Source organism: Peromyscus maniculatus, chromosome 7 (genome assembly GCF_049852395.1).
Source record: "Peromyscus maniculatus bairdii isolate BWxNUB_F1_BW_parent chromosome 7, HU_Pman_BW_mat_3.1, whole genome shotgun sequence".
In the NCBI taxonomy this organism is placed as follows: Eukaryota; Metazoa; Chordata; class Mammalia; order Rodentia; family Cricetidae; genus Peromyscus; species Peromyscus maniculatus.
Window position 1 is genome coordinate 40,914,712 of NC_134858.1, and position 21,293 is coordinate 40,936,004.

At 51.6% G+C, this 21,293-nt stretch overlaps 1 protein-coding gene across 5 annotated transcripts in view; it reads left to right on the forward strand.

Moving 5' to 3' along the window:
- The first annotated feature begins 5,368 nt into the window (after positions 1-5,368).
- Usp2 (ubiquitin specific peptidase 2) overlaps positions 5,369-21,293 on the forward strand; it is a 28,380-nt gene continuing 12,455 nt past the window's right edge. Inside the window, exons 1-3 of one of the 5 annotated variants that reach the window (XM_042280736.2) lie at positions 5,379-5,626; positions 13,648-14,501; positions 18,773-18,961. In XM_042280736.2, coding sequence (XP_042136670.2) covers positions 13,689-14,501; positions 18,773-18,961 — 1,002 coding nt within the window. In that variant the 5' untranslated portion in view covers positions 5,379-5,626; positions 13,648-13,688. Of the gene's footprint in view, positions 5,627-10,026; positions 10,153-10,653; positions 10,794-13,647; positions 14,502-18,772; positions 18,962-21,293 lie in introns of those variants that run through there. The other 4 variants (XM_076576076.1, XM_076576075.1, XM_006992755.4 and 1 more) reach the window with 4 other exon arrangements.

Sequence of the window (21,293 nt, forward strand, 5' to 3'; positions counted from 1 at the left end):
CACACACACACACACACACACACACACACACACACACACACACACACACACATCATGCTCACACACAACAAAAATGTTTGCAAAGATGCAGGACTCCAAATCTGCATAGTAAGTGAGAACGTGAATCAGAGACACCTTGGAGTCATAACCCTGATGCCTTCTGCTGTTCACAATGTCTTTTCATACCCTACTCCCTGTCCCAGGACAGCCCCAAATTTCTCAGCCATCCCCAGGCCAGCAGGTGCTGCAGTTGCCACAAATTCATTGAAAATGCAAACGCTCAAGGCCATCTTAGACCTCCTGAGTCAGAGAGGGTTCTAGTTCAACATGGAGAACACTGAGACCTGAATTTTTCTTTCTTTCTTTCTTTCTTTCTTTTTTTTTTTTTTTCGGTTTTTCAAGACAGGGTTTCTCTGTGTAGTTTTGGTGCCTGTCCTGGATCTCTGTAGACCAGGATCTCTGTAGACCAGGCTGGCCTCGAACTCACAGAGATCTGCCTGGCTCTGCCTCCCAAGTGCTGGGATCAAAGGCGTCTGCCGCCACCACCTGGCCTGTTTTTTGTTTTTAAATGGGGTTTGAACCCAGGGCCTCAAACAAGCACTCTACCATGAGGTGTATAACTAGCACTGTTGATAGGCACTTTATATTCTTGAGACAGTGTCTCACTAGGTTGCCCAATCTGACCTTGATCTTACTCTGTAGCCCAGAGAAGACTTGAACTTGCAATCCTCTAGCCTTTGCAATGTTCTAGCCTCGGCCTCCTGAATAGCTGAAATTACAGGCCTACACCACCACTTCCAACTTAACTGTTTCCTTCTAACTTCTCGTAATCCAGCAAATGCCTGCCTTTCCTCAGCCAACCTCACTAGCTGGCCTCACTTTCTAATTCACGGAAAGATGAGGCAGTGCAGACTCCCCACCACATCCATCCACCTCCCATACCTGTCCCAGGGCTCTCTGCCTCTCCCCTCACTTTAGGTGATTCACACCCCTAATCAAAGCCGGTCCTTCCGCTACCAAATTCAACCTCATACCCTCATATCATTGGGACAGTGCTCTGGACACTCTACATAGTGAAGTCAAGGCTACATAGTAAGACCTTGTCTCAAAAAAACAAACAAACAAACAAACAAAACCAGGAAGAGCCAAAGAGATGCACCAGTGTGTAAACACACTTGCTGCAAAAACCTGACAACCAGAGTCCACATCCCTGGAACCAAGTCAGAAGGGAAGGCCATGGTGCACATTTGTGATCACAGTGTTTCAACAGCAAGATGGGAGTCAGAAACTGGGCCAGTTAGCCCTGAGCATTCAGTGAAGCAGCAGAAACAAGAGGTTCTGCCTCAAAACAAGGTGAAAAGGGATAATTAATTTTCAAAAATAGTCCTCTGACACCTGCATATGCACCATGGCACGTGTGGACTCATGTTCTTGTTCATATAACACACACACACACATCTTGAAAGGGAGCGATATTTCCATCCCTTGCCTCCCATTCTTTACTGAACTCATCCAAACTCAGATTTTCACCTGATTGCTCTACCAGACTCCACCAAATATGTTCTGGTCAAGGTCATCAACCTTCTAAATCAATTCTAAAACTCATCTCACTTAATCTATTGACATTTGACACTTTTGCTCTTTCCCTTCTTTTGGGAGCCCAACTGGGCTACCATATTTTACCTCAGGGTACTCTTGAGGAGAGGTGACATGAGAAATATTTAGATAGAAGGATAGAGGGGAGAGAAACAGAAACACAGGATAGTCTCGGGAGGGCCTGGGTCCTTATCCACCAGCCACTTCTATCTCTTCTAAAGGGCTATTTATAGGAATGCCAAGGGGTGGAGCAAAAGACCTCCCCCTAGCTCAACCAAGTGTAGACACTTCCAGTCACCTAGTAACCATGCACATGGTCAAGCCATCCACTAATGCAGCTCTGCTGGATAAAGCTAGCTCAAATCTTACTAGGAAATCTTTCAGGGCCTCCACACCTCCTCCCTTAGCATCCCACACACTGACCACTCCAGTCTCCGATGGCTTCAACCATCTCTGAAGCTACTTAATGTTGGAAAACCCCAGAATTCAGGCCTTACACTCTTCTCTGTCGACATTTGCCAATCTCTATATACCATGGTTTTAAACAACCTGAGGACCCTCAATGTTATAACTTCCCCAGCCCAGATCACAGCAGACTTCAACATCTGCTTTTTTTTTTTATATCATCAAATGCATGATATAATACCAGGCTAACATACCTGCTCCTCTCCACCAAAACCTGCTCCTTCTACAGCTTCCTTCTCTCGTGTTCAAAACACAATCCCTCCCTTTCTCTCTTGCTACCTAACCCATCACAAAACTCTGTTCACGCGGCAGTCAAAGCACATCCAGGTTACAACCACCATCAATTCCCTTGCTTCCCCCAAAACCAGTGAGAGTGACTATCATTTCTCCCCAGGTGAATTCACTAACCTCGTCCTGTTCTGGCTCTCTTCGGATCTGTTCTCCATTCAGAAATAAGATCCATGTTGCTCTGCCCAAAACCTTCCTGGACTTCCATCTCAGCGTACAAAAAACCAGCAGAAGGTGGTCCTGAGCAGCAGCAAGATCAGGTGGATCCCCACAATTTGAGCCAAAAAGAGGGGCATATTATTATTATTAGGACACAGGCTAGAATATTCCTGATTTACCTAAAGGTAATAGCATAGGGAGGCGCATCCCCAGCTAGAGCCAGGATCTGACTATAAAGCCCCATATATGACTCTAATGGTTTTACCTTTTCATGGATTTATGGGTGTCTTAGTTAAGATTAGCACAGCTGTGATGAAACACCATTACCTAAAGCAACTTGGGAAGGAAAGGGTTTATTTGGCTTGGACTTCCACATCATAGTTCATCACTGAAGGAAGTCAGGTCAGGAACTCAAGGGCAGGAACCTGGAGGCAGGAGCTGAAGCAGAGGCCATGGGGGCTTACTGACTTGCTCCTCGTGGTTTGATCAACCTGTTTCTTATAGAACCCAGGACCACTAGCCCTGGGGTGGTACCATCCACAGTGGCCTGGGCCCTCCCACATCAATCACTAATTAAGAAAATGCCCTTCAGACGAATCTTATAGAGGCATTGTCTCAACTGAGGTTCCCTCCTTTCAGGTAATTCCAGCTTGTGTCAAGTTGAGAAAATTAGCCAGCACACCAAGAGAGTATGTAGGAAAAAAAATCAGCGAGATAATTCAGGAAATCGTGGTGGTTATGACCCAAGACAGCTATGGGCATGGCAAGCTGTATCCACACACCACTCCAGCCACACCCACCTAGTTTTCCTCAAAAGTAGCATATGGCTCCCACCTCAGGACCTTTGCACTTACTGCTCCTGCTGCCTGGAACATTCTGTCCCTACGCATCCACACGGCTCACGTCTTGCCACTTGGAGGTCACTCATGTGTTACCTTCTCATTGGGTCACCTCAGATCACAACCTACACACTCCTTATCACCCCGGGGTCTAACTGGCTTCCACCGCTCCAGCGCCACCTCACATATTATATTTTGTACCTTTTGATTATTGTCCTTCCATTCCTCCTAAAATGTGAGCCCCTTAAAGAGAGATTGCACCTGTTTCATTCACTGCCCTACATAGCTCCAGTATCTAGAATAATGTCTGATATATCCCATGCCTACCTCTTAAATGGTGGGGTGAGGGTTGGTGGAAATGTAAGTATCCCCCTTCTGGTTGCATCTAAGTTCTTTGGGGAATTAAGGAAAGGAGGAACTTGAGAGTAGAGACCCATCATGATAACAGTGTGGAAAATGGGAGGAGAAGCTAAGGGCACCTGGAAGAATTAACAATCCAGGCAAAGCTGAAGTCTTGGATGTACCATGGCACCACCCTATTTGGTTGGGCGGTTTTCCTCATCAGTGTGGAAAAAGTGGACGAGGGTAATAAGAATCAAGAAGGGAAAAATTCAAGATTTGCGTCAGTCTTTTCTTTTTTCTTTAAGAGGAAGCCCAGCAGGGTTAGCATTTCGTTTTTATTTTGTTTTTACATTTGTTTGCTTGTTTGTTTGTGTGTTTTGTGTGCATGCACATGTAGAGGTCAGAGGACAAACCCACGTGAGTTGGTTTCCTCCTTCCAACTCTGGAATTCTGGGGATCAGACTGAGGCTGGCTGGTTAGGTGGCAAGGCCCTTTATCCACTAGCCACCCTTATAGCCAGCCTCTGCTTTTTCTTAAGAGTTCAGAGAATTCTTCCCACTGACTTGATTACCCACTCCAGCAGCCAGTCCTCATTTACCACTAGCCATAAGGAAGTCAAAGGGGCAGGGTGCCTTTAAGAGTGACTCTGATTTGTTAACAATAAACAAACAACTTTTAGAAGTCAAGTTTGCTTAAAATTAAAATACAAATTGCCTCTCTTCTTTTTAATTCTAATGCTAATAGCTTAGATAGAATACCTATCCTTTCTTGAGGTGAATCACCTAAATGAGCCACCATACTGTGTTGGCAGGAATGCGATGGGCCCTTGTCATTTACTACCTCGTGACACCCTGACACCGGACCTACCTACACACTGTCTTCTAGGCCTCAGCTACACCGTGCAATAAATGGCTAGAGTAGTGGTTCTCATTTTACAGAGCCATTAAAAAGATTAAATGAGAAGACTAATACATGCAAAGTACTTATCACAGTGTCTAATAAAGTAATGCACTTAGTAAGTAGCCCATAGGATGAGTCGTTTGAATAGTAATGTGATAGTATCATGTTGAAAAGACATAATCTTCTTTATCTGCTTGATTGATGGGGCTCTGTAAATATTGCTCTGAGATGTACTTGGTTGTCCGTTTAAAGGAATGCATTTTTAAAATATAAATAAATGAAATAAAAGGGTAGGCAGAAGCCGGGCAGTGGTGGCGCATGCCTTTAATCCCAGCACTCGGGAGGCAGAGCCAGGCGGATCTCTGTGAGTTCGAGGCCAGCCTAGGCTACCAAGTGAGTTCCAGGAAAGGCGCAAAGCTACACAGAGAAACCCTGTCTCAGAAAAAAAAAAAAAAAAAAAAGGGTAGGCAGAAAGAGAAGAGACTGGGGAATAGATCATTTCCAGCCTGGTAGGAAAGCGTGGAGGAACATTAAGCCTTCCCTAAAATCTGAAAGCTGGTATGACGCCTTCTCCCGTGACGTGGCCCCTCTGTCTCAGTCCTTCCAAGCTGCCAGGACCTGTCACATTCCAGTCCACTTCTTCCCTTGCGCCATCGGCTCCAAACAGGCGTGCTTTTGCTCCACGTGGTTCTCTGTATATACTGGTTGCCTGGGAGACCCGCGCTGGGCGGGGCTCTATTGACGCCATAATAAGAACAAGCCAATAGCCGTGACGTATACCAGTGACGCGAACGCGGGGTGTGGCTTTCCCAGCCGGGCGCGATGAGGCGGCTGCCCGCTGGGTGGCGCCGATTTCCCGGGGAGGTCCTTTCTGGGCCCCCGGCGGAGGTGGGGGAGAGGCGGGCAGGCACCGAGCGAGGCCAGGGAGCCCTCTGCGTCAGCCACTGCTCGCTGCACCGCGCCAGTACCAGCCAGGACTCATCCGCAGCTCCATGCTTGTGCCGGGTTCGACTCGTCCATCCTCCGAAAAGAGGCAGGTACGTGCCACCTGTCGCAGATCGGGGAAGGGGAAAGAGGGGGTCGGTGCCAGCTCGGAGGCTCGGAAAGTAGGGTGTCAACGACAGCCTGGGCAGTCCGGACATGAGAAATGTAGGGCGAGGGCCAGCTGTGCGGGGGAACTCCAGCTGTGGGTGCCAGTGTGTGAGAGGGGCTGCCAGCTGCCAGCTCAGGGTGCCAGGAAGAGCCATCTGTGTGCTGATCAATGTGTTCTGAGGAAAGACTGCTACCGCGGGTACAGGTCTCCGCGCCCCGTGTGGTGTGTGGCCTGAGGATGACGCCTGGACCCTGGCACCCCCTCTCCCCACGTGTGCATGCTGCTACCTCCCTCCCTCCCTGTTGTCAGACCTCCTGGAACTGTCTCTGGTCAGTTTTCCAAAGCGGGGGAAGGGGGTTTAGGGGAAAGCCAGCAGTTAAGCGGAAGGGAAAAATTTTCCACCAATCCCAAAGCAGAAAGAGGCAACTTTAAAATTCTCACCAATCCCAAAGCAAACGCAGCCATGCCGTGTTCCCTGACAAGCAGTGTGCCAAGCCGGAGTCGTGGCCAACCAACCCCGTCTGGCTCTTCTGAGGAAGGAGAACTCCTAGCTCTTGACCCCAGTGCTTTTGAGAATGAGGTTGAGTTGAAGATCCCCCCCAAGGGGCTGCTTGTCTCTGCAAACATAGGCATAAGCACACACACCCCAATCAACCCACAAAACCAGGGGCATGGAGAGCTGGTAGATGGGCTAGGGTGGGGGTGTCCCCGACTTTGATGCTGTAGATGCATGCCACTCTGGAATGAGGATTGGAATGAGGGCGTCCTCTGAAGTACATCATCAGGACCCAGTCTGAGTCAGTACCCTGTGCTGAGACAGGGTGGAGGCACCAGCCCCAGGGCCTTCCAGTCTTCTGGGAAGAGCCATCAAGAAACAGAAGAATCACCTTGGGAGCAGACAGGTGCACCAAGGCCAGAGAGGCCCTCCTCTAGTAATCCTGTCCAGCCTGCCTTTGCCGCCCGGGAACCCTGAGCTCTCCAACAGGTAGACTGGAACCGCCCCTCTGGGGCTAGGCAGTTTCCCGGCAGCCCGGGGAAGCCACACTTGCTATTATTATTTTATTTATTTAATTATTTATTTTCTGAACAAAGGGGAGAGGAGCCCAAGTGGGCTTGGCCTGTTGCCTTGGGAAGGTGGCAAGATTTGTCTGCTTTTTCCATTTTGGGGATGTAGACCAGTTCAGAAAACCACAGGGCTGGTCTCTGGTATCAGAGCAATCCCCTGAGGGGTGGCCTGAGGCCTTTTTCTTCTAGGAAAGGTCACCTTCTAGGAAAGGTTGCCTGCTACTACTAACATTAGTAGTAATTAGATAAGAAGTGGAAATAGTCAATAAGATTGCCATTTATTAAACTCTTGCTATGTTCAAGGAAGCTTAAAACTATTATTTTTTCCTCATCATTGTGAGGCATACCATAATCACTACTGTTGTTATTATTCATGGTTTGTTTGTTTGTTTGTTTGTTTGTTTGGGGTTTTTTTGGTTTTTCGAGACAGTGTTTTCTGGGTAGCCCTGGCTGTCTGCTTTGTAGACCAGGCTGGCCTTTAACTTGGAGATCCTCCTGCCTCTGCCTCCTGCTGGGATTAAAGGCATGTGTGCCACCACCCCGGGCTCAAGTATTCGTGTTTTACAAATTACATAGCTAAGATTCAGAGAGTTTAAGTGCTCTTGCAAGCGATCTTAGATCCATTAAGGGGAAGAATGGGAATTCAGGTCTAGACCAGAAGTCCACCATTAAAAAAAAAAAAAAAAAAAAAAAAGTAGTGGACTGACACCTGAGTACTGGCCCTGAGCACCTCTCTCTGCCCATGTGTCCTGGAGCTAGGTCCTCCCCATCTCAGAGTTCCCCAGGCTGGACCAGCAGTTTAGCCTGTTCCTGTTCGCTCTGTCCGTGACTGACAGCTCTAGAGAATCCGCCTTCCCCATGTCTGGGACTCCAGTTCAGCCCCAGCCCTCTGCTCTACTCCCCCTTGGTCCTTCCTGTGTTACTTCCAAATAGCCCCTCCCAGGATTCTAGCTAGCTCTCCTCGGCTATCACCCGGCCCCTGGGCATCCGGTGGAAGGTGGGCATGTCACTGCCCCTTTAATTCTCCTGGGGCTTGGAATGCAAGTGAGTTGCCATCTCTGCGAGGTCAGATAAGATACTATATATATCTAGCTAGCGTAACCTGAGCTCCGGATTACCCAGCTCCAGTTAGACTCCTGCTTCTGGACTCTACACTGCAGTCCCTTCCCTGCTGGGAAAGAAGGCCCCAGCTCTCCCATCCAGCACCCCTGGACACAGGTCAGTAGCTCTCCCTTTGGTCTCTGAGCTTCAAGGGCAGCCGAGTGACCCAAGTAAGCCCTGAGTGAGTTTGGAGGAGCATGATAGACGCCACCCACTGGCCTGGTGTGTGCTGTAACCAAGCCCAAATGCTCCTTAAGATATGGGAACGGAAGACAGCTGAAACCCTAATGGGAGCGAGATGGGATTCTCTCCAGAGAAGGGCGCACTGGGAAGGTACCTGGGCACAGGGGGGTGGGAAAGAGGATTGAAAGCTAACTCTGCTTCCAGGAAGCCTGTTTCTTTGCCTTTTCTGGACTTACAGAGATATCCACCCCAAATTATATATTATATATCCTATAGCAATGCCTCCTGGGCCTACCCACTTCCTCTCCACGAGTCAGGATGGTTCTTGTAATCTCTTCCATCTCTGATCTTTGTCTTACCTCCTCATCTCCCCTCCACTCCCCAAGTTTTAAGGCACCTTCTAAAGCCAAGAGAAATAGAGACACAAATTCCTTTGCATCACCCCCCCCCCTCCAAAGCCGAGAGGATCCCATGATAAGTGGGTGGGCTGCTGAGAACCAGCCTTGAATAGAGAGAGAGGTGCTAGCAACAGGTCAGAGGTCAGAGGTCAGGCTGGGGCTCCAGGGGCCTGAGAGGACAGAGGGTATGACACATAGCATATGCCACCCCTGTCCTCTTGTCCTTTTCTCCACACCTGCCAGGGTGGACACTTGTGGCCCGGAAGAGTAGCAAGGGATCCAAGCTGCCAGGAAGAAAGGTCACCGGCTATGACAGGGTCCCCTCTCACCTGTCTTACCCCTCCGGTCAGCACATTCTGATGCAGTTAGCAAGCAGCTTTGGGAAGCTCTGAGGTCACCACAGTGGAGGTTCCCAAGCACCTAGTGAGACTGACTGGGACTCCCCACTGACCTGAACATCTGGGTGGGAGGAAAGGAACTTAGTGCTGTTTGGGTGTGCCCATGAAGTTTGTCTTGGGGGGAACGGGAGGCCTCTGTCAGGTAGTCGCAAAGCCACAGATGTGGATATGCTTTCGCCTCAGGAAGGCGAGTCCATGTGAACAGAAAGGGGCATGGAGTCTGTTGAGATGTGGGGCACCATCACCCATCCCCTGCCTCCAGGGCCAGGAGTGCCTGGGATTCTTGAGGTTTAAGCCCCTCCCCTAGCTGGGCAGGTTAGGGAGCCATTCACGTGAGCGACAGGAAATGACAGTGACTGATGACAGTGACTTGATGCCAGGAGGTTGGCTGCCTCCAGGGAATAGGGTTCGTTTCAACCCCTGACTCACCTAATGTGGGTACCCAGGGAGTGGGCTAAGAGGCAGCCAGGGGAAAAGGCTCAGGGATCTGTCCACAGCCAGGTTGGGGCCCAGGAGCCTGTGCTGGGGTAGATGCCAGTGCCAGGGGACACACAGAGCTTGGCACGGCCGGTGAAATGGAGGCCTCTCTCACCATCTTGCGGCTGATCGGCATTGCGCTGTGGCTCAGGTTGCCACCAGGCTTCGCTTTCATTCACCTACAGTGGAAAATCCAGGGGCTGCTCCTGCAGGAAGGAGTCTCTCCTAGATGGATGGACGGCTGCATCCTGGAGGGGTCCTCTCTCGACTCCACGGGCCCACAGTCCTGCTCCAGGGACAGGGGATCGCTTCATAGCTACTGGAGAGGACAGAGAGCAGGTCCCATTCAGCTCTAGTACTACAGTAGCTCTGGGAGATGGTCCACATTCCTTGCAGAAAGAATTCTTTCCTTATCTGCAAGCAGACATATTGTTAGCATCCGCTGCTGAGAGCTGCCGGTGGACTGAGTTAATACACTACAGCCCAAGTCCGTGCAGTTTTAAATGTTAAAACCTTCAGAAAGACGAACGATAAAAACTTCATTTGAAAGTTTCACTATTAGGTAGGTGTGGTGGCTCGTACTGATAATCCCAGCACTTGGGACATGAGACAAGATAGAAAGTTTGAGGCCAGCCTAGACTACAAAGTAAGATCTGTCCCCCAAATCCACTATTTAAATTTTGTGCCCATTTAGAATGATGGCTATCCTTTCCATTTTAATTTAATGTTAACAGTGTAACCTTCGCAATTACGTTTATAAGCCGGAGTATCTATACATCTGAAAAAGGTCGAGCTTGCGTCTACACTAAGACTTCTAGGACTCTACATCCGAGCACACTGCCAAGAAGGTAGGGAGGGACCATATGCATATGGTATGAGGCTGCCCGGCAGATAAAACCGGAAGCTCCATACGAGCTCCTCAGTGAGCTTGGTGCCTGGGCTATAGGTGTGGGGGGACCAGCTGGCTGGGGAGCCACAGCTGCATGACTCCGGGGTCCCCACAGGAAGCTGAATGCACCTATGCCAGACAATGCCAGCATGCCAGTTTCTGGGGAAAACGTTGCAAAATGATGGGCAAATCTCTGAAGGGAGGCGACAACCCCTCTGTAAGGATGCCATGAACAAGGAGCATGGGTTGGGGCTCCCTGCTGTGGTCCAAGGTGGCAGGCACCTGGGGAGGCACAGCCAGGAGCCACATGCCTGAACTTGCTAGTTGTGGATAAACAATGAAAGGAGCCAGGCAGCAGAGGCCCCACACTGGACAGGGAGGAGTATGGGGGATCCCAGCCAATAGGCTGGCCTCCCACTGCCCTATGAAAGAGCCATTCAGTCCAGGCCGTTCCTGTGGCAACAGGGAGACTCGAAGCCATGTGAGTGCTGCCCTTCCTGTCCCTGTCTTGCTCGGCAAGGCCACAACCAGATCCCCAACTGAAGCTCCCGCCCGCCCGCCCGTGGTGCATTCTGTAGCCCCCAGGGAGAGCAGTACCAGGTAATGCCAAGAGATACCAACTTAAACGGTCTCTCACCTTTTCTCCATTAAGAGTAGGGTTTGGGGGTGGGGGGGAGATGTGCAAGGGAACCCTCTCCTGCCCCTGAGAACTGTGAGGCAGGCATCGGAGCTGAGTGGCAGTTTCCCTGAGGCTGTGACGGACGGGGTAACTGGTGGAACCGGCGGGGGAGGGGAGAGGAGAGGCTTGGCCATAGCCTGCCACACTGGAGCAGACAAGAGAGCTGGGATTAGGGAGCCCTCCCCAGGGTCCTGTGAGCTAGAAGATGTGGCTCCAGGTTCAGGCCTGAACAGTGCCAACGCTGTCTGTCCCTGTTGCTGTATCTTGTTTGGCCTGGGCACTTGTGCGTCATCCTCAGGGCTAGGAGAGGTCACAGGCTTGGGGCACTGCCCGCAGAATACCAATTTCCTAGGAGCCTGGGTCTGGGAGAAGGGAGGGAGAGCCGTGAGGAGGAGCCATGAGCTCATACCCTGGGGGTGGGGGCCAATCTGATTGGCTGCTGTAGGTCCCAGAGCCCAGCTCCCGAGACCTGGAGTCTCTTTGACTTTGCATTATTGATGGAGTTCTCCAAAGTGAAACAGAGCAGGACCGGGTGTCCTGCCCCCATCCCTAAGCCTCTTCCTGCACCCCCCCCCACACACACACACCCGTGGTTTCCCTCTATCCCTGCTTCAAATCCTCCCCAGTTACTATTTCCCAGAGCAAAGTGGAAGTTGTGTGGTAGAGACAGACAGACAGCCTTTCTGATGCCAGCCGGGCCTGGACATTGCTGGCCGTCTCTGGCACAGTTGAGGGACACTGCTCTGTGACCACCGGCTCACCTCCCACCTCTACCTTGAGTAGTTTGGGTTTCTGTCACCTTCTGCCAAGCGCTCAGCATTTGGGGCTTGGCACACACTCCTCCCTGCCCTCGTAAGCTGGGCTGCTGGCCTAGGCAAGCTGCGGGCTGCTTGCGCCCGTGTCTGCTGAGTGACTAGATGTCTGCCCACTGCCCGCTTAGCTCCCTGGGGGTGGCAGAGGGAAACCTGGCGCCCAAGCTGAGGTTGGAGCCAGCCAAGCCAGGAGATGGCCAGCCCTGCCATTATTATAGACTACAAAGGGAGGAGCCGGGCTGCCTGGCTGGGGCTCCGGGAGGAGGTAATAACCAGTGGTTGTTAAATGCTTTCACGTGTTATCATCTCGCTTGTTCCTCACGACAACGAGATAGGAATCCCGATAACGATTATACTCATTTACACGTGAGGAAATTGGGGCTCAAAGAGGTTAAAGAACGAGTGTAATTTTGCTCAGCTAGCCTGTCATGGGGGGGGGGGAGTCAAAGCCAACCCTGGGGGCCAGTGAGATGTCTCAGCAAGTAAAATAGCACTTGCCGCCAAACCTGACGACCCACATTTGAACCCCCAAACCTGCATAATGGAGAACTGACTCCCATAAGTTGTCCTCTGACCTTCATATATGTGACATGCACACACACACACACACACACACACACACACACACACACACACGGGGGGGGGGGGGAGGGATTTTTAAAAATCATATGCTCTGAGAGTCCTGGATAGGTCTCCACCCTAAGCCCCTGACTCAAGAGTCCCTGAAGAAAGGAGCCTAATTAATGCTCCTTGGCTCCTTGCTCCTTTTCTCCAAAGCGCCTTCTCCACTCCTGCCCCATGGTGGAGGGATTCTAGGCATCTCCGGACCAGCTTAACTCTGATGAGGAATGGTAACAGCAAGGCTGAGGGGAAAGGGTGCTGGGCCACGACCTGGGTTCCAATCCTGACTCTAGATAGCCTGTGAATTTGGGCGAACAAGCACCACTGTCCCTATCCGCACGATAGAGAAGTTAAAAAAATGCATGGCCTTCAGTGGTTCAGTGGTTAATCTTCCAAAAACCTTCCATCTGGGAACGTCTTCTGCAGTACAGGATCTGGACTCTAGGGGGCGCCTCTTGCACAAGTCAAGGAACTCCAGGAGCCGTTTGGCACCTGCATAGATAAGGAAACCTCCTAGGAGGCCATGGGTTCCTAAACTCCAGTTAGACTAGGCCAAATTCAGGGAAGAAAATAGTGTTCCCCTCACTGTGTGACCAACCAAGCAGCAGGTGCCTGTGTCCAAGAGAGAGTACTGAGGTAGGTCTGGAGACCAGGGTCCAGCCCCCTGCCAGACATCCCCTCACCACCTCCCTGGCTCACTTCCTCTCCTGAGACCCCTTTTTCCTCATGAGGAATCTGACTTGTGGTCGTTGGGACATTTCCAGGGGGCAGTCTACCCCTGAAGGAGCCCTGCTTGCCAACGGTAGGGAAGTAATTATAAATCAAAATGCTTGTCCTCAGTCCACGCAATGAGGGTAGGGTGGAGCCCTCCCAGGCCCCCACCAGCTCTGAAAGTCCCTGCCAAGACTTACAAGAAGACCCGGGTAGGATTTGGCTAGAGATTCCCTGTGATGTAGAGGGTTGGGGAACTGGAAAGGCGAGGCCTCTTGCATGCATGTTTGGGTCTTAGAAGACTCAAGTGACCTCAACAGGCTGATACTGATTTGTGTGTGTTCATGGAAACACACAAGCCCATGTACATACCTGTTTGCATGTGTGTTTCTCTGTTTGTTTGTTTTGTTGTTGTTGTTGTTGTTGTTTGAGATGGGGTTTCTCTGTGTAGCTTTGCGCCTTTCCTGGAACTCACTTTGTAGACCAGGCTGGCCTCGAACTCACAGAGATCCGCCTGAAGCTAGGCAGCCTCTTGTGGACAGGCCCTGTTGGGCCCACGTGGTACAGAGAGCGCGCATGGAGTGAACCTCACCTTGCAGGACCCTTTGACAACTCTTTCTTTGTCTTTCAGCCCATGAGGCTCCCAGTACCCAGTGAGTGCCACCCTGAAGGATGTCCCAGCTCTCCTCCACCCTGAAGCGCTATACAGAATCTTCCCGCTACACAGATGCCCCTTATGCCAAATCGGGCTATGGCACCTACACCCCCTCTTCCTATGGGGCCAACCTGGCCGCCTCCTTCCTGGAGAAGGAAAAACTTGGTTTCAAGCCGGTCTCCCCCACCACCTTCCTCCCACGGCCCCGAACCTACGGCCCCTCCTCCATCCTGGACTATGACAGGGGCCGCCCCCTGCTGAGACCTGACATCATCGGGGGTTGTAAGCGGTCTGAGAGCCAGACCCGGGGCAACGAAAGGGCTTCAGGCATCGGACTCAATGGAGGCAGTGGATTCCCGTATGGCGTGTCCAGCAACTCCCTCAGCTACCTGCCCATGAATGCCCGAGACCCGGGGGCGACCCTGAGCCAGAAGAAATCGAACAGCCAATCAGATCTGGCTCGGGATTTTTCCAGCCTCCGGACCTCAGATAGCTACCGGACTTCAGATAGCTACCGGTCCTCAGATGGCTACCGGATAGACCCCGGGAACCTGGGCCGCAGCCCCATGCTGGCCCGCACGCGGAAGGAGCTCTGCGCCCTGCAGGGCCTCTACCAAGCAGCCAGCCGCTCTGAGTACCTAACGGACTACCTGGAGAACTGTGGTCGCAAGGGCAGTGCACCCCAGGTGCTCACGCAAGCCCCTCCCTCCCGAGTCCCCGAAGTCCTCAGTCCCACCTACCGACCAAGTGGCCGCTACACACTGTGGGAGAAGGGCAAGGGCCAGGCCTCCGGGCCCAGCCGCTCCAGTTCCCCGGGGCGAGACACCATGGTGAGTTTACTCTTGGGGGTCCCGTGATGGGCTGGGGAGACAGCCAGCGTTATAAAGGGCCAGGCTAGGAACAGGACTCCCAACCTGACTGATGATTGTGGGCAGCACTAGTGGAGACGAGCAAGAGAGGTCCAGCCAGCGTGACCGGTGGCCCCATGGCCCGGAGCCGGGGAGAAGGGCTGACCCATGCTCCAAAGACCTTCTTCACACTTGGGAACGGTCCAAAGATGCTCTAGAACGTTCAGACACCCCTGCCTGCCCTGCCCTTCCCACCCTGTGCTTTCCCATCCAGAATGTCAGGGTCCCAGGTAGGTCCTGGTCCATCCGGGGCTGGATGCCAGAGCGGAGGTGACCGCAATGCTCTCTGTGTGAAGAGAGCCATCCTCCCACCCCATCCCTGCTCTGGATGTCTCTCCTGGTGTCCAGGCATGAGATATCAAGAGTAGGAGGACACTTCCTCTGCCGCCGGCATTCAGATCCAGGGTATCCAGATAGTCGGATCTGGGTCTTTGGAGAAAATGGTGCAGGGTTTTTTGTCTGGGGATAGGGATGATCTCATACCTCAGTACTCCAGCCCTGACTGGGCTGGAATGAGGGAGATTGACCACGGGCTGGCATGGTCTCCCTCACATCTAATCCCTGAACACACCTCCCCTGGGGCAGTGACTACATTCCACCTCTCCTGTAGTGAGTGCTGTGTCCATTAGGTGGCGAGTGCTCAGAGATCTAAAATGATCATATCTCTACCTCCCTCCCCGCGTGCCTCTGGCAACTCGGAGCTCAGCTGACCTGCTGATTGCATGGATGGATGGATGAGTGACTAGACTGGGGGGGGGGGGGGAGCTGGGGGAAGGGAGGGGTGTGTGGGTGGATGGATTAATGGGTAGAACACATACGTAGGCAAGCATGTGAGCAAGAGGGGGGGGGTGCTGTGTTCTCTGTTTTCCTTGTGTACCCCTCCTCATAGAACATACGTCCTCTGTAAAAGAAAGCTACCCCAGGAATGGCGCTTTGGAGGGTTTGTTCGGATAAACAGAGGAGACATTCAGGACTTGGGGCCATAGTTGGGTCACAAACTGTAAAATATGTCATGACGAAAGGTCTTGGGACAACTTTGGTAATAGTGTTTAAAGTGTTTCGGCCCTGCTAGGCCTTCTGGGGAGTATCATGGTAGATCCAAGAGCTGTGTCTCCCAGGACATTCCGACCCTAACAGTTAGGGTTGGCTACGAGATGAGTCGGGTGGATCCACTTGGAACACGTCCAGCATTGTTCACAGAGGTGAGGGGCAATGAAAGTGCTCCTCTCAGTGGAGGGAGCCTCTGCTGGCTCTTCCTCTGCTCAGAAGAAAGGAACTCTTCTCATATATGCGTGCTTCTCCATAGGGTCTGCAGGCATTAACAATTAGCAATCGGTTAACAATTCACCAGGCCCTCTGGAGTAAACGCTCTCAGGACAGTGCCTCAAAATCTGCCCTGTCACAAGCTTCTCAGTCATTTCTGTTCTCCAAAGATGGCTTCTTTCTAAAACAACACATTTTTTCTCGGCTCTCTGCTTTCTGGCTCTGCACTCTGCACCTAGCACTGGGTACTCTGTACCTGGAACACCAAGTACTCTGCACCTAGCAGCGGATACTCTGCACCTGGAACACTGAGTACTCTGCACCTAGCACCGGATACTCTGCACCTGGAACACCGAGTACTCTGTATCTAGCACTGAGTACTCTGTACCTAGCATGAGTACTCTGCACCTAGCACCTGGCTTTCTCAGGCAGCTTTCATAGCTTCAAAGCTTGTTTGCTCTTCTGCAAAACGAAAGTGCTCACAGTTGCCCTTACATAAATTACAGTCAGAGAGCCTGACACACGGCTGGTGCTCAGAAAAGGTCAGTCGCTTTGCACCTGGCCAGGTGTTTTAGGAGACAGTGAGAGCCAGTCCCCGCCTCCGGTTCCCTTCAGGAAGTCCAGTCTTACCTGATTCCAACAGGAGGCAGGCTAGAGTGTTGGTGTCATGGGCGGTAGAGAAAGAAGAGGTCATCTGAGGATAAGCCAGGCTGTCCGTGACCCCTGAAGGACACAGTCTGCCCCTTTCACCTTGGGTACCTACCTGTCTGCCCAGTTGTGTTCCCTCCTCTATGAAAGTGAATGACCACACCTACCTTGCCCACCTCCTAGGGATGCCACAAGGCTCAGAGCAAACAGTCTGAGTGTGGAGGCATCTCAAGCCACTAAAACAGCCTTAACTTGGGGCTTCACAGGTTCCACTGGGCGTGAGTAAAGAACCAGTGTGGAGGAATGGAGGCATCACTAACATGCCGGCGAGTTAGGGTGCAGCTCAGCCTGGGGCTGTGAGGCTCCATTTTCACTAAAAATGCAGAATGATGAGCCAGGAGCCACCAAGGTGTGAGGAATAAACCCACTCTCTCAGTCAGGACTGCGAGCCAACCCAGGTGCCTCAGCCCTGCAGAGTCTAGAGCCAGAGAGCACCAACCCAGTCAGCCCCCCCCCTCCGCCCCACCTCTTCTGTTCCCTTCCCGGGGCCTATGGAAGGACAGGCTGTTCCCACTGATCACTGCCAGGCCTGTGCTTTAACCCTACAATCCTTTCTAATCCTCCTATGATCCACCCCCCCAGCTGCTCCCTGGCCAGCCCTGGCACCCTGCCTGCTGGCCTCGGGCCTGGCACTTGCCCCGCCCAGGCCTCACCTCCTCTCCCCGAGAAGAGCCAGGGGTTGGCCCAGGGCCCTTCGAACCAAGCATAGTCAGCAGGCTGGGTACCTGCCTCCTCCACACAGAACCAGGGACCTAGGGGCCCAGGTCTGGCCTAGAATGTCCTCTGATACACACACAGTCTCTCTCTGCTGGGGGACCTGTTTCTAGAAGTGATGGAATTCGAGTCTCTTGGTCCTGTTTGCCACTGGGGCTGCTGACTCATCTTCTGAAGCCTTGGGTTCCAGCTGTTCAGTGACAGGGAGATTATATAAGCCAGGGTCATGTGATCCACCTCTCGGGTGGGACTCTGGACTTGAATGGTGCCCCGCAGCGAGATCAAGTGGAGGATGGCAGTGAGTGCCCAAGAACCCCAGGACAAAAAGTGGACCTTCCTCTCCTGTCTCTGCCTTCTCTCTCTGTTGACTCAGCCACACTGCACTGTGTACCTCTGCCCCCTTGGTTGTCCAGCGTGGCAGCCTGAGACCCTGAGGCCTGTCCTTACCTGGCCCACCCCAGCCAGGCTCAGCCACTCTGAGGAGGCCAGACTCCCTGAGGGTTTCAGTCTTGGGCCGAGAAGGTCATTCAGAGGAGACATTAAGCGAGAGTCCCCATTGGCTGGGGCAAGTCCTAGCTACTTAGGAGGGAAGGGCAGCAGGTTTGGGATTGACCACTAGAGTCAGTGCAGTGCTAATATCCCCATCCTGTGAAGAGTCGCCGTGGGCTGTGACCTGGTCCACTCTTGCTTTATCCAGCTCCATTTTTCCACTGGTGTCCAGAACCCTCCATCCATCCTGTCTCCCGTCAACACCTCCCCCTCCCCCACACACATACATCACACACACACACACACACACACACACTCCAGGATGTCGCCATAAGTTAATACAGAGCTAGGGTGGGGCAAAGCAACACAGATTAATCCAAGCCCAGCAAAATGTTCCCTGCCCCTGGGGGACCCGCTCCACTGACCATGGGCCTCAGAAACAAACATCGTGTTCAGAGCTCAGAGCTGCACACGTGCTCCCTCGGCCCCTCTTACCTCAGTGGAGACATAAAACTGGCACCGGAGACAGCTATAAGCAAGAGAAGGAAGTGTGTGGGCTTCTAGAATTTGGCTGGTTCAGTCCAGATTTCCTGGGGCTTGCAGGAGCACAGAACATTTGACCTGTGGGGGTCTAATTCGTACAAGGAAGTAGAGATGCCTGCAGCTGATGGGAAGGGTAAACTGACCCTGGCTCCTCAAGGTACACTCTGGGCTGGAAGCCCAACCCCTCCCCCAAACTCAGAGCCCCCGCTTTTCCTCAATCAAGCCAGCCGTCTGTTTCTGTGACAACGACACACACAGGATCAGGGCCACCAGCCTTGAAACATCTTCCCGAGCCTAAGCAGCGTCACCTGGACAGAGCTGCCCACTGGGATCTGAAAGCAGCAGCAGATTGTTTCAGTCCCTGTCCTTGTAGAGCTAGCCCTGGTCGAGGTAAAGACACTGGCCTGCCCTACACCAGAGGGATGGGGGCCGTGGGGCTGCAGGACCAGCCCACATCACTCTGTCTGTAATTTCAGCCTCAAGAGTCATGGAGCCTCAGCCCGATTCAGACCCCAAAGGACTATCTCCTTTTCACCCAGCCCACTTCAGAAAGTGGCTCTGACAGAAAGGGGTCTCGCAGAAAGTTGGCTCCTTGCGAAATAAGCTATAGATCTTTGTTGGCTGCATTTTGCAGCAGCCAGACCTGCCGGACAAGACTGGACACTGTGAGTCTGTTTCCCTCACCCTAGATTTCTCAAAATACTCCCATGCAACAGCTTTCCCATCTGTCCCTCCCTGCTCCCAGAAACGCCCACACCTCCCCTGCAACCTCCTGCATCCCAGGAAAGAGCAAGAGTGTGCTGGCCCAAGGCCAAGATGGGAGTGCACATGTAATTACGTCCCAGTCCTGGGGACAGAGGCCGAATGCTAGAGTGGGTGAGCATCTCTTGCCCGGCACCCCCACCCACAGCATACTGGCTTGGCATGCAAAGCCAGACACATCCCTTCCCCTTGAGGAAAACTGTAACTTGCAGGATTCCCAGCAGAGCTTGGTCTGGCCCTCTTCGTTAAGACTTCATTAAGGAACCTCCAACCCTGCCCTAGATGAGGTTTCCAGGATGCTGGAGCAACCAAAAGGGCCACACGCCATCTGAGACCGTTTGCAACTTTTACAGTTATAAAACAAAGATAAACATATTCAGATAAATTAACAGCATGCACATTGAGGGGATGAAGTAATGGGTATTTAGAACTGGGTGGAATTAATTAGGGAAGGCTTTATAGAAGGCCTTCAAGGTTGCTATTTTGTTTGTTGTAGTTCTGGAGATCAAGCTCAAGGCCTAACTCTACCACTGAACTGTATACCCCAAACCCAAGCAGTTGATTTGGTCTGGTTTTTATGGTCCAAGGGATCAAACCCCGATGCTTCCATCTGATCAGAGAACTGATTGGTTGGCTGGTTGGTTGGTTGGTTGGTTGGTTGGTTGGTTGGTTTTCTGAAGCTAAGGACCGAGCCTAGGGCCTTGCGCTTGCTAGGCAAGCGCTCTGCCACCGAGCTAAATCCCCAACCCCGGTTGGTTGTTTTTTTAAGACAGGGTCTTACTCTGTAACCCAGACTGGCTTCAAATTTACAATCCTCCTGCCTCTGCCTTCCAAGTGCTGGGATTACAGGTGTGCACCACCACACCTGACAAAACTCAAGTTTTGAGTAGAATTTACAAGTGGACAGAGAAAAGGAGGAACATCCTATAGTTTCTTAGTACTTGTTAAAAGTGTAAGTTTGGCTGTAAGACCATCTGGGTTCAAAACCCTACACAGTCACTTATTAGCTTTGCATCCCAGCAGAACACTGACCCCTCTGGGCAATAAGGTCCTTCACCTATAAACCAGAAGTAATAGTTACAGCTTTGTGGTGCGATTATGGAAATTAACTAGGATAATATATATAAAGCCCATAAACCAGTGCTTGGTCTCTCAAAGGACGTAATAGCAGCAGCTTTGTGTGTGTGTGTGTGTGTGTGTGTGTGTGTGTGTGTTAGGCCTTTTCCTGGGCCAGCTTTGAACTGGCTATATCGCTAAGGATGACCTTGAACTTCTCATCTCATGGTATTACACATATATAAGTTTATGTGGTTGAATCCAGGGCTTTGTGCATGCTAGGTAAACACTCCAACTGAACTGCACCCCAGCATGAGTGTTTTCATTACATTTGTTTATTTGTTGTGTGTGGTCACACCCTGGTCTCAGCACCTGGATGGAAGGCAGAGCATAAGTTGCCAAATTATTTCTCTCCTTACACCACATGGAACCTAGGGTTGGAACTCAGGTTGCCAGGCTCGGTGGCGATCACCTATACCAGATGAGCCCTCAAGTGTTGTTTCTGTAATGCTTTTTGTTAACATATATAATTATACACAGTAATGGATTAATTATGATATTCTCATCATGCATCTAACGTATTCTGATCACACTCCCCTAGTCCCCCCATCACCCTCTCTCATCACTTCTGCTGACCACCTTCTTCTTCCCCAGCAGCCCCTCTTCTACTCTTTACCCCCCTTTTGGTAACCCAATGAGTTTCCTTAGAGTGGCTAACAGGAACATGGATGAGAGGTCATTTACAGGAGTATAACTAACACCTTATCGGCAGCCACACTGCTGGATAAAATGTTAATAAGATAGGATCTTGCTATGCAGCCCAGGCTGGTCTCAAACGAGCAATCCTCCTGCCTCAACCTTCTGGGTGCTGGGATTATAGAGGCACTATGCTCAGCTAGTTCTGTTGTGGGTTTTGTTGTTGTTGTTGCTTCTTTTCTTTGTTTGTTGTTCATTTGGTTGGTTGGTTTCTTGAGACAGGGTTTTTCTGTGTAGTAGCCCTTGTTGTCCTGGAACTCCCTCTGTAGACCAGGCTAGCCTCAGAGGCACATGCCACCACCCGACCTAATTGTGTTTCTTAAAAAAAAAAAGAGAAAAAAAAAAAAAAACCAGCACTCCTGGCCAGTCAGGGCTACCTAGTTAGACCCTGTCTCAAATAAAGTTATTGCATTTATTTTGTAA